Below are 13,303 nucleotides of genomic sequence, written 5' to 3'. Positions count from 1 at the left end.
GATTTACCTTGGGCGAGGAGGTCTTCCAGCAGGGAACGGGAAGGGGCGCTATTACCGGTAGCAGCGCCCCGCCAGCAGAACACCGCCAGGCCGTATTTCAGCTCAAAATACGACTGGCGGCGTGGTACTGGCAGGGCCGTGCTGGTGGTAGCAGTGCTAGGTCCCCACCGTCCGCCAGTATGAACACTGCCAGGTTTCCGCCCTTATTGTGGTGGAAGTCAGGCAGTGCTCATAATCTGGCGGACGGACGGTCGCCGCCGCAGTGGTATGATGGAGGCCTTCACCGCAGCAGTAGGCGGTTTTTACTGCCAATGTTGAAATGAAGTCCTAGACCTTAATTTGTAACGAGGGCCTATGAATGTGATTTTGAGTTTGTCAGAAGGCAGGTGCCTATGTGTCTCCACGCCTAGGAGTCTAGCCCCACCCACTAGCCATGTCTCTGCTGTTTTCCCCATGCTGAGAGTTTTTTTAGTGCACTCTCAGTTCAGGCACCCTTCTCTTGTGGGATATAGTACCTTTTTTTGTCCTTGCACTGTTTCAGGAGTCTGCCCTTACTGATTTGTTATTTTTCGTTTCTATTTTAGTAAAATCAACTTATTGCCGAGTTTTGTAATTGATGATTATATATTGTTTAGGTCCAGCGTTAGCCAAGATGTTTTGATTTTCCTAAAATTATATGCATAATATACTCAAGTATAAAGGCTTTCAGTTACCTGTCTTCATCCATTGATCTTTTGTTGTGTCATTCACATTTTGCTTCTGCTCACTACAGCATACAGCATGGGGGAATGGGTCAGCCTACTTCAGCCACTGGTTAACTTCACTTTGAATTACTGCATTTCTGCTCTTTCACAAGGAGCACATCCACACAAGGTAGTTCCCTTCAGTGGTAGTGTTGTTGTTTTCGCTTTATAATTACTTTAGTGTTGCCTTTGTGTTTAGAGCCTGAGGGGAAAGCTGGATGCTCCATACCAGATGTGCTAAAGTACATAAAAAGTGATGGATGGAATGCTTGAATTAATCTCAGTCACTGGTAATTACTCGGGCCTCATCCCAGTCCGTCATTATTTTGCACACCACGCCGCTTCAGTTAGGACCCAGCTATATGCAAATTAGTAGTGTGCCTGCTCCAAGATAAACAGTGTTTTTCACAGCTACAGCTGAATTTTGTTTCCAGTAGATTCTAAGAGGGATCAAAAGAGTGTGTCTGGCCTCGACTGGAATCCGTGGAGAGCTTCAGTGGTGGTTACTGCCATAAAACTTGTGTGTAGGTGTCTTGGTGGTTCTGTTACAGCCTTTTTTCTTCACTGCAGGTGCTTCAGTTCTGGGTTGGGGAGCGACTCGTGGTAGCCTCTCAACCCAGGGTTGATTATCAGAGCTGGACCTGCTCAGGCCTTCAGAGTGGAAGGAACTGTCTGTCATCACCCTGGCCTTGCAGGCGTTTGGCCAATCCTCCAGGTTTGACCACTAGTCATTCCGACAGACCACACAATCTCCAAAACATATGTGAACAGTAATGTAGGTACCCTATACAGGGAGTGCAGAATTATTAGGCAAGTTGTATTTTTGAGGATTAATGTTATTATTGAACAACAACCATGTTCTCAATGAACCCAAAAAACTCATTAATATCAAAGCTGAATATTTTTGGAAGTAGTTTTTAGTTTGTTTTTAGTTTTAGCTATGTTAGGGGGATATCTGTGTGTGCAGGTGACTATTACTGTGCATAATTATTAGGCAACTTAACAAAAAAAAATATATACCCATTTCAATTATTTATTATTACCAGTGAAACCAATATAACATCTCAACATTCACAAATATAAATTTCTGACATTCAAAAACAAAACAAAAACAAATCAGTGACCAATATAGCCACCTTTCTTTGCAAGGACACTCAAAAGCCTGCCATCCATGGATTCTGTCAGTGTTTTGACCTGTTCACCATCAACATTGCGTGCAGCAGCAACCACAGCCTCCCAGACACTGTTCAGAGAGGTGTACTGTTTTCCCTCCTTGTAAATCTCACATTTGATGATGGACCACAGGTTCTCAATGGGGTTCAGATCAGGTGAACAAGGAGGCCATGTCATTAGATTTCCTTCTTTTATACCCTTTCTTGCCAGCCACGCTGTGGAGTACTTGGACACGTGTGATGGAGCATTGTCCTGCATGAAAATCATGTTTTTCTTGAAGGATGCAGACTTCTTCCTGTACCACTGCTTGAAGAAGGTGTCTTCCAGGAACTGGCAGTAGGACTGGGAGTTGAGCTTGACTCCATCCTCAACCCGAAAAGGCCCCACAAGCTCATCTTTGATGATACCAGCCCAAACCAGTACTCCACCTCCACCTTGCTGGCGTCTGAGTCGGACTGGAGCTCTCTGCCCTTTACCAATCCAGCCACGGGCCCATCCATCTGGCCCATCAAGACTCACTCTCATTTCATCAGTCCATAAAACCTTATAAAAATCAGTCTTGAGATATTTCTTGGCCCAGTCTTGACGTTTCAGCTTGTGTGTCTTGTTCAGTGGTGGTCGTCTTTCAGCCTTTCTTACCTTGGCCATGTCTCTGAGTATTTCACACCTTGTGCTTTTGGGCACTCCAGTGATGTTGCAGCTCTGAAATACGGCCAAACTGGTGGCAAGTGGCATCGTGGCAGCTGCACGCTTGACTTTTCTCAGTTCATGGGCAGTTATTTTGCACCTTGGTTTTTCCACACGCTTCTTGCGACCCTGTTGACTATTTTGAATGAAACGCTTGATTGTTCGATGATCACGCTTCAGAAGCTCTGCAATTTTAAGAGTGCTGCATCCCTCTGCAAGATATCTCACTATTTTTGACTTTTCTGAGCCTGTCAAGTCCTTCTTTTGACCCATTTTGCCAAAGGAAAGGAAGTTGCCTAATAATTATGCACACCTGATATAGGGTGTTGATGTCATTAGACCACACCCCTTCTCATTACAGAGATGCACATCACCTAATATGCTTAATTGGTAGTAGGCTTTCGAGCCTATACAGCTTGGAGTAAGACAACATGCATAAAGAGGATGATGTGGTCAAAATACTCATTTGCCTAATAATTCTGCACTCCCTGTATAGGTAGGTCCTTTCTGCATTGTTCCTAGGTGGAGGCATATGCGTGGTAATGACTTGCATGGTAATGGACGTATGGGAAAGACATACGCTGTACAGACATTCGTTGTAATGTCATACAACCCATGGTATAACTAATTGCTACACCAAATGTCTACATTACCGTAAAATACCACTTTGTACATGGATAAGTACTGACATATCTAGATATTGCCATCAAAAGCTCAAGAACAGCTATAATATGCCCAGAAGATGCAGCTTTATAGTAGACATTGGTTTCAAATGTTCAATACAAAATGAAACACCCAAGTACAGGCCCATCTGTGGCATCTGATGAGATTGCTTAACCATCTAACAATACAGCCTTGCATATCCATCGATATTTTAACATGTTTAAGCAATCTAATCAATCTTTTTGTTCTTTTATAGCACTGACACTGCCTTTTGTACTCCAGAGTATCAGAACCCGCAGTGTGTAATGATTTTCCATAAAACTTATCGTCACCTTCTAACTATTGTGGTGGGTGCCAGTATTGCAGTGGCCTCTTTCACAATCTACAAAACTCACACACTTGCACACATGTGCATGCATGTGAGCAGATACACACAACATGACAAAGAAATGCATACTAATCTCCATATACACATATGCACAACACATACACCCACTTGTGTGTTTAGTCATTATTGGGTATGTGACCATGACAGTGAGGATCACCTCTCACTTACCTTCCACCTGACTCACTTACCTAATACAGTTGTGTATGAGTAAATGTTTCATTGAGTGTCAATGAATATGTGTGATTGAGCATCATTTAACTGAGTACATGCCTTTGTTTGCATGTGAGAAAGTGAGGGCCCGATTCACAAAAGTAAACTTAGACCTGAAGTCTAACTTTAGACCTGAAGTTTAGGTTTAAACCTGAAGTCTACCTTAGAAAAGTTAAAAGTTAAAAGTTAAAAGTTAGGACTGATTCACAAAGGTATTTACGTGTGTTAAAGTTACGACTGTGGAGCCTCAGCACTCAGGGTGGAATCTCCTCACTGCAGTTCTCAGTGAGCAGATTCCGGCCCAAGTGCGGAGACTCCGCAGTCGTAACTTTACTACATGCAAATACCTTTGTGAATCAGGCCCCTAGACGACATGTCTAAGTTTACCTTAGTGAATCAGGCCCTGAGTGTGTAGTTTGAGTGTTTTTGAAAACTATTGGAAGGTCAGAATGACTACATATAGGAAGCAGGGCATTCAGCTTCCATGGTACTCAGCTTTGGTACCCACCAACATCCCCCTGAATATTTCAAACATTTGATGCATTGTCAGGGATGCGGTGGGGGGACACTAGGCATATGTATATGGATCAAGAGGGAGAAGCTGAAGCTAGGTGAGTGTTGGGCAGTTAAGCCCAGAGACCGCAGTGTTGTAAGGAGGTCATTTTGGACATGAAAGATGGCCCAAGTTGAACTTTCCATTAAATGTATTGGACTGGATGATGTTTTGATTTCATACAAAATACTGCCTGGAATTTAAGTTTTCTATTCCCTTTGGTGAAAGTGTATACTCAAAGCTAACTTAGCAACTAGAGACAGGATACCTGGTGGACTGTAGCCCACGACCCATCTGCACATTAGAAGAGGAAGGTGCAATATGGGTAACAATCAGTTCTGTGAGAGTTCAGAGGATTATTTGCTGTGTTCTAAATCTCTTTTCACCATGAATAGACACGTTCAGGTTTTCATGATTTTACAAATATCAATGTCCTATCCTAGTGCAGAAAATTAGTACAGTTATAACTACAAAATGTACAAAACTTAGGTAATGTATAAAAAAAAACTTGCAACATTATAATGGTGGTTTAGAAATCAGAATTCTCTTGCATGAAAAGATTGAATCTATCTTCAATTTCTTCTTTCTTGCCCCTAGCTAAGCTGTCTTAGCAGCAAAAAGGCCTGTGTGAGTTTCTAAGATTGTCTCTGACTGATATACTGCAGTTGAGCAACAGAGGTGTCAGTCTGTGTGAAGAAGGTCGTGTCTATCTCTGCTCGGTAGATATGGCCTCACAGCAAGCTGATAAGAGTAGGATAGCTACAAGATACTAGCCAGTTGTCTTCGCAAAGAGTGTTAACAGCTTATGCTCACTTGATCTGGTATCCTAGAAAGTCAAAGATTTCCCCTCTGCCTTCTCTTTGTCTGTAGCCAGCTTAAATACATCCTTCTCATTATTTTAAAAAGGGTAGGCATCACATAGAATGTCTATGTCAAAGGCAAGAATTAACATATTAGTTGTATTGCACCTTCACTTAAATTAGCTAATGCATAATAAATCATGTGAATACATACATGAACCATTAAATTATATTAAAAGAAATGTTATATGGTTTATATGTGTGAACAATACTAAATGCAATGTGTATTTATAAATGAAAAATATGTATTCAAATAAATGAATATACGAGCTATGGAATGCAACGGGGAGTACATAAGAAGAAAATGCAAAGATTACATCAGGAATCCAGTGGCTGAAACCAGTTATGGACTTAAAATGAGCCTGGGAGGAGCACAGGTACACAGCGTGAGCCAGGTCTGAGTCATCACCAGATACAGGGAATCAGGGAACCACCAATGAAGGGAAGACTACGTCGGAACATAGAGAAGGGAAGGCTAAGGAAGCCAGCAGTCACAAAGAGGGAAGCAGGTGAAACTAAGAATGTAGTGCAGAAATTGAGTTGAGAGTGTGATAAGTCGAGGAATGAGCTGGAGTATGTGTAGGAATCAGGAACCATGAGGCAAAATGGAGTACCATCACCAAGACATGACTGGTGCATGGTTTGGCAATAGGAGAAACGACATGTCCCACAATGCACCAGGTTGGTAAAAGGAAAGCCAAGAGTAGAATGCAATGTGGCGCAAGGTGCGCTGTGTGTTGGAGAGTGTACTGGCATGGTCAGATCCGAAGGCAGGACATCACACAGCCATCATCAGCCGCTTAGTGGCTGGATGATGGAATCCTGACAAACAGAGCGATAAATACAAAAGAAAAGAGAAAGAGAATTTGAGTTAGAGAGTCATAGAAACAGATAGAGGAACGACTTGCTGCTTGAGAGATCTCAGGCTAAGAGATGTGTGAAAACTGTAACTTTGGAAGACGAGGCTTCACAAATAATGGTAGGTTTCCAACCAAGAAGAATATTCTGAGAGAACGGAAAACACTGTTGATTGTATAGAATGCATATTTATCCTTAATGGGCACAGCCTTGGCAATTCAGACACATAAACACACAGGAAAATAATACAAATTGGAACTCTGAACAAACCCTTCATCTTCGTAAAGGTACTTCACTATACCCCAGGGCACAACAAAGAGCACCGGCACACCTAACAGAGAAAGAGACAAATAAAGATATGTTGACAGAGAATTTATTCATGAAAAAAACACAGCAAAAAGTAGAAGAGTAACATCTGCACTGTCATAGCATTGAACTGGATTTCGTTGGCAGTGCAATGACATTATTAGTCATTGGGTCTGATTTAGAGCTTGGTGGAAAGGTTACTCCTTCTGGTGATGGATATCCCGTCCGCCGATGTCTAAATCCCATTATATTCTATAGGATTTAGATGTTGGCGGACGGGATATCGCTCACCGTGTGACAGAGTAACTTGTCTGCCGAGTTCTAAATCAGGCCCATTATTATTACCAAAATATAAATTACTTCTGTTGTACATTTTGGAATTACTGAAAATGTAGGGCCTCATTTAAAACTTGAAGAGCTGCTTGCCAGCCCACCAGGTAAGGGATAAGTTATGGCTTCTGCTCCAATGGGGGAGTTCTACCCGCCAGATGTCAAGAAAGGATGATCTGTGTCTTCAGTGAAACCGCTGAGGCAGTGATGATTTCCTGAGCAGGCACCACATCTGTTGCACCAGCCCAAGAAATGATTATGTTGTTGAATAACAAACTCCAAAATCAGGAGATTGTTCTTCAAATGATATTAGTTTTGGACCTGAGGCCAATTTGCATCATAGCATTTGTAAAATTTTCCCAATCAGAGACAAGACTAACCAGTGACAGAACACGTGCCCTGCTCTAGTGCTCAGGCACTAAGACCCAGCATCCACTTGTGGGTGCACCACTGAGTCAAAGGTGCTACGGCAGAGCCAGCTTAGGTCCCACCAGTGAAAACTCAGTGGTTCCCCTACCTCTGAATGGATCGGGATGTTGTGTTTATAGTGTATATCTTGTTCTGCCAAACTCTACTTGGCCTTGCTAGTCAATCCTGCCAGGCACTGAACCTGGCACCTGCAGACGTTGAATTTTGCAAACAAGTAAATCCAACTTGAATTCTTAAAGGAGTGAGCTTTGAACTTCATTTTAAACAGAAATATCAGTGAGTAAACAGATCCTGCGTATAGTCAGGCAGTGAGAACAAAAATGCAGCTATTTGCTATCTTCTCCATAAATCGAAATGCTGTCCTGCTGAATGAAACAATTATATGTCCAGATGGAAGAATATTTATAGCATTTAAAATGCATAACCGTGTTTTCATAAAGACTAGTCAATGATTTAAAACTTTTCCCTACAGACTAATGGTCATTTAAGTGGGTAGCCCACTGGGGCAGCAGAGGAATGCCCATCAGCTTTAGCTCTGTAAGAGTTGCCAACTTGGTTAAGCCCATTCAGCCAAATACATGGCTTGAATGTGGACACCACTCTATGAAGCATGCCACAATCAGTGGGCAAGGGTCCACTTGTCACGACCATGATCCTATTTTGTGTGTCCGTTAGAAGGACAAAACTAGGACAAAACACCCACAAAAGAGAAAAAAACTTCTTTCAGTAATTGATGTAGTTATTGACTGATGATTCTGGTTCTGATCCGCGCAGTCCAGGGGATGCATCTTTGTTGAGCCACACAGTCATCAAAGTGGTGTCCTCGAAGTACGACGTCGAGCCCTCTGCGTGTGATTCAATACATTATTGTTGAGCCACGCAGGGAAGTTGATGTGAAGTCCACGACCTCAGTGGCAATGTGTCAGCGTGGAGGAAGCATGCAACAGTTCTGTTTGCCACAAAGGCTTCAATGTGTCGGTTTTTGCAGAAAAGCAGCTGCAGTGTCCACTTTCAAGGCCCAAGAATGGATTGGCACCTCTTGGCATGACAGGAGTCACAGTTGGCAGAGTCCAACAACTACAGCAGAAATGGGGGGGAGAAGACTTTGATGGCCCTGAAACTTCAGAACAGAAGGCAAGCCAGCCGGCCCTTTGAGTCACTTGGTTCATGTGAGGAGGTAGAGAATTCAGTCCTTTTCACTCCCAGGCAAGAGGTAGCAATCGCACACAGCAAAGCAGTTCAGAAGAGTGGCAGTCCCTCCAGCACAGCAGTCCTCCTTCCTGGCAGAATGTCCTCAGATCTGGATTTGGTTGGGTTTGGGGTCCTGTACTTATACCAAAGGGAGCCTTTGTAGTGAGGGAGACTTCAAAGAGAGGCCCTTGAAGTGCTCAAAGTCCCTGCCTTTCCTTTCCTGGCTCCAGACACTCTACAGGGGGTTATGCAGCTCTTTGTGTGGGGACAGCCACAGCCCGTTTTTTCACTAACAGGACATGTAAAACTTAAAACTACATGTCCAAATTTTTAAATGCACTGCACCCTGCCCTTCGAGCTAGCTAGGGCCTCCTTGGGGGTGACTTATATGTAATCTAAAGGAAGGTTTGTGCCTGGCAAGTGGGTCCACTTTGCCAGGTCGAAAAGGTCAGTTTAAACCTGCACACAAGGGCTCTGCAGTGGCAGGCTTGAGACATATTTAAAGGGCAACTGTTGTGGTTGCCACTATCAGTGCTGCAGGCCCACCAGTAGCACTTAATTTACATACCCTGGGCACATGTAGTGCACTTTACTAGTGACTTACAAGTAAATTAAATATGCCAATTGTGGATAAGGCAATGTCACCATGTTTTAGAATGCAGAGCACCTGCACTTTAGCAATGGTTAGCAGTTGTTAGGTGCACAGAATCCTAACGCGAGCAGAAATGAAGTTAAAAAAACAGGAGGTCAGAAGGCAAAAAGTCAGGGGAAGGATGCGAGGCCTAACAAGAGGTTTGAGGATCGTAAAGAGAATGATAAAAAGACTATGGAAGAAATGCCTTGAATATGCCTAAAGAGTAACTGCCCTCATAGGAACAGACTCTGCCATACCTTGGGTTGGGACATTCCAATAACTCCCAATGGAGAGAACACTATTTTGTATCAGATACTTTATATAGTCAAACTCTGCTTATGGCACCCTTGCTTTTTCTCCCATGAAGAAGAAGCAGAAGTTTCACATTGCATACACAATGCGATTTTCTGGAGGCCTGCCTTTTGCAATCTGTGCCATCCCTTCTTCATATGAGAACCCTCCAGAGCCCCATGTCTACAGAGACTACAGAGCGACTCTAACAATCTGAAAGTCCACTCTCAACATGGTGCAGGCTGCAGCAATGTGCTGAATAGTAGTGCACCCCGGACATACTCCCCTTCTAAAACTGCACAAAGCTGGATAAACTCTGATCTTTCTCTTGGCTCAGGGCATACCATTCATGATCTGCAGGTAATAAGGACTTCAAGTCTCTTCCCTTCACTCTTTGGATGAGTGAGCATAATACACTAAACACACACGTGTTACATTTGTACCAGGCAAGGAGAGGTTTGCGGTGCACTGAAAATGCTGGCACCACTTAGAGCAGACACAGGAGGATGAAGCATGCAGTAAGCCTAGATGCCTGAAATGTGAATCAGAAACTGCATTTCTCATAAGGCCAAAGAACTATCAATGTTTGGAAAAATCTGTGGCCATTCTGAAGATATCAAATAGAAGTGCAGCACGGTCCACAGCATCCTTGCAAAGCAAACAAGATATGATGTTCCTGTATCCTAGACCCTGCTGTCTCTTGGGAGACTGTTTTTTCCCTTGAAGCCACGAGAAAGAGTTTGAAGCACACTCCAGAGAAGTATTCCAATAAATCACATTATGTTTTGAAAACAAACTTTAGTTCAAAATATTTTTCTAAAGTCCCCTAACTAATTATAAATTATTATTCAGTCCTGTTTCCCTAATGGATTTTAAGCAATTTGACAAATGGAAAAGGTCCTCAACATATTTAAAGACTGTTGATAATTTAAGGTTCATAAGTGTCCAAGGTAGTGGCATGTGCTTAAAAGAGTGTTTCATTAGTGTTAGTATGAACTACACAATCCTAGCTAGTGTTTGCTAACACTACAGTTGGGAAAGCAGTCTTAGGGGCATATTTATGAGCCCCTCGCGCCACCGAAGCGTCACTTTTTGTGATGCTTCAGTGGCGCTGTGCCCTGCGCCGCACTTACAAGGTGACGTTAGGCCTCTATTTGTGGCTTAACGCCACCTTGCAAGTACGACCCCTTCACACGCAACCCTTTGCATGGAAGGGGTGTGCAATGGGTGTTGCTGTGTGCGTGCCACAGCAACACCCATTGCATTTTGACGCTGCCTTAGATTTACGAGTTTTTGTAAATCTGTGGCAGCGCCAACATCTTACGTCACCCCAGGGGTGGCGTCAGCATGGCGCAATGAGGAGGAATACTTTTATTCCTCCTTGTTTTTTGCTTTTTCTATGTGTGCTGCATTCTGCAGCACGCATAGAAAGAGCAAAATACCAGAAATTATTATTTATGTGCAGTATGGTGTCCCTTCCTGCACATAAACACTCATTTGAAAATGACACTGCATCCTGCAGCACACACAGAAGTGCCAAAGCGCCATTAGTGATTGTTTATGTGCAGGAAGGGACACCTTTCTGCACATAAACAATCACACCCCTCAATACAGGCATCCTGGCACGATGGTGCAAGGATGCCTGCGTTGGCAGCTAAATTTAGCGCTAGCGCAGGGGACAACACAGGGATGCGCCGTATTCAATTAAATATGGTGTATCCTTGCGTTGTGAAAATGACGGAGTGCGACGCTGCCAATTTTGGTGCAGTGTTGTGCTCTGTCATTTTCTATAAATATGGGCTTATGTATATAAAAGAAAGTTTAGAGAGTATGAAACAAGCACATAAGATAGTTGTGTTTACTAGAGAGAGAGATTAACATTGCGAAACACCTATTAAATAAATCTCATAGAATTTGTTACATTTCAGTTCAAGGAATAACTAGAGTTTTACCAATACCGCAGAGAGCCAGATATTTAAGATATTTTGAATGCATATCATTTATCATAGAGACTAGTGCAGATGAGTGCTCATTACAGACATGATATTGAAGAGGTAATCTTGTTTTCAGCTTATCCACTACAACTTGGGAAGATAGCATATAGTATCTGTTTTTTCTTTTATCCCACTCATCTTTCCCTGGGTATACTGCTAATCTTAACATATCAATTATGAAGGTTTCAATACAGATCTGGTAAAGTGCAGATCTGTTCATCACTCCCACTGGATCTGCAATCCAGGAACATATGACAGAATTCTTGTTAGGCCCTCTTAAGAGAGGTTGTGTACATATTTGCCAATTGTAATTTTTTAGTACATATCTGTAATCTGATGTACATTCAGGCTCTTCTAATTAACAATAGTCTTACAAATAAATATAATACACATAAATACATATCACGGCTTAGATTAAGCCATGACTGAATATAGCATGGAGCAATAGTCAGCCCACTCCAGCCACTGATTTTCTACTTGAGCGGAAGCAAAATCAACTTGAATGGCCCGGCGCTCTTGAGCACCGCATGGTGCAGTTTGTGCTGATTTTTCGGTACTGCTGGTACTACTGCCGCTAAAGTGCATCACAGGCAGTACGATGAGCATATTTTCCCCCAACCTCATTGGAGGAATTCCTTGGAATCTTGTGAAGTTTTTATGTAACTCCACAGAATTCCACAAAGTCAAACTCCATGTGTTTAGCCTACACCTGCTTTATTCCACGCTGAAATACCTCATTAAACATACAATGTTTGTATTCAGTTATGGAACAGGCCCCAAATCTTGGCCCAATGCGGCCTGCCTTTCCCTTTACCTGAAAAGGCATTTGACTTGATAATCTGGGATTACATGTTCTTGGCCCTTCTGCGATATGGCTTGACCTCGCAAATCCCAGGATGGATATGGCTCTTCTGTGCCAACCCCATGGCTATGGCCAGGACGAGCTGCCATATATCAGAAACCTAGTCCATATTTAGGAGCACCCGGTAAGGATATCTCCTGTCCCCGTTATTAGTTGTACTGGTGCTAGAACTCCCAATCTGGGGGTTGGAGCTGGGGCATACCTCTGGGAATGCAGACGCATCTCATCTCCCTCTATGCAGATGACATGATACTCTAACTCCTCAACGTTTATGGAGATCTCACCCAAGTTACTTCAATTCTGAATGTCTTTGGCGAGATCTCAAGCCTCAAAGTAAACTACACTAAGGGGCATATTTATACTCTGTTTGCGTCGGAATTGCGTTGTTTTTTTTTTACGCAATTCCGACGCAAAACTAACTCCATATTTATACTTTGGCGTTAGACGCTTCTAGCGCCAAAGTCCATGGAGTTTGCGTCATTTTTTTGCGTGGACACCTACCTTGCGTTAATGATATGCAAGGTAGGCATTCCCATCTAAAAAATTTACTCCGAGGCATGTGCGCCGTATTTACACTCCCGGGCAAAATTCACACCCGGGAGTGGGCGGGTCAAAAAAAATGACGTCCAGCCGCTTTTGCGCCGTTTTTTAGCGCCTGGTCAGGGCAGGCATTAAGGGACCTGTGGGCTCAGAAGGAGCCCAGAGGTGCAATCCCATGCCCCCAGGGACCCCCCCTGTCACCCTTGCCAACCCCAGGAGGACGCCCAAGGCTGGAGGGACCCATCCCAGGGACATTAAGGTAAGTTCAGGTAAGTATTTTTTTTTTTTTTAAATTGTGGCATAGGGGGGCCTGATTTGTGCCCTCCTACATGCCACTATGCCCAATGACCATGCCCAGGGGACAGAAGTCCCCTGGGCATGGCCATTGGGCAAGGGGGCATGACTCCTGTCTTTGCTAAGACAGGAGTCATTTCAATGGGGGTTGGGAGTCGGAAAAAATGGCGCAAATCGGGTTGAGGCGAAAAATTTGCCTCAGCCTGACTTGCCCCATTTTTTGGCGCCCAAGCTCCATATTCCCCTACGCCGGCGCTGCCTGGTGTACGTAATTTTTTTTCACGCACACCAGGCAGC

At 43.4% G+C, this 13,303-nt stretch overlaps 1 protein-coding gene across 1 annotated transcript in view; it reads right to left on the bottom strand.

The window, feature by feature from the left end:
- GLP1R (glucagon like peptide 1 receptor) overlaps positions 1-13,303 on the bottom strand; it is a 960,977-nt gene that overhangs the window by 215,173 nt on the left and 732,501 nt on the right. The window contains exon 7 of the mRNA XM_069236652.1: positions 6,406-6,466. Within this exon, the coding sequence (XP_069092753.1) occupies positions 6,406-6,466 (61 nt within the window). The remainder of the gene's footprint in view (positions 1-6,405; positions 6,467-13,303) is intronic.

This window comes from Pleurodeles waltl, chromosome 5 (genome assembly GCF_031143425.1).
Source record: "Pleurodeles waltl isolate 20211129_DDA chromosome 5, aPleWal1.hap1.20221129, whole genome shotgun sequence".
Taxonomy (NCBI): domain Eukaryota; kingdom Metazoa; phylum Chordata; class Amphibia; order Caudata; family Salamandridae; genus Pleurodeles; species Pleurodeles waltl.
Note: the sequence above shows the minus strand (reverse complement) of the source record. Positions and strands in the feature narration are given on the sequence as shown.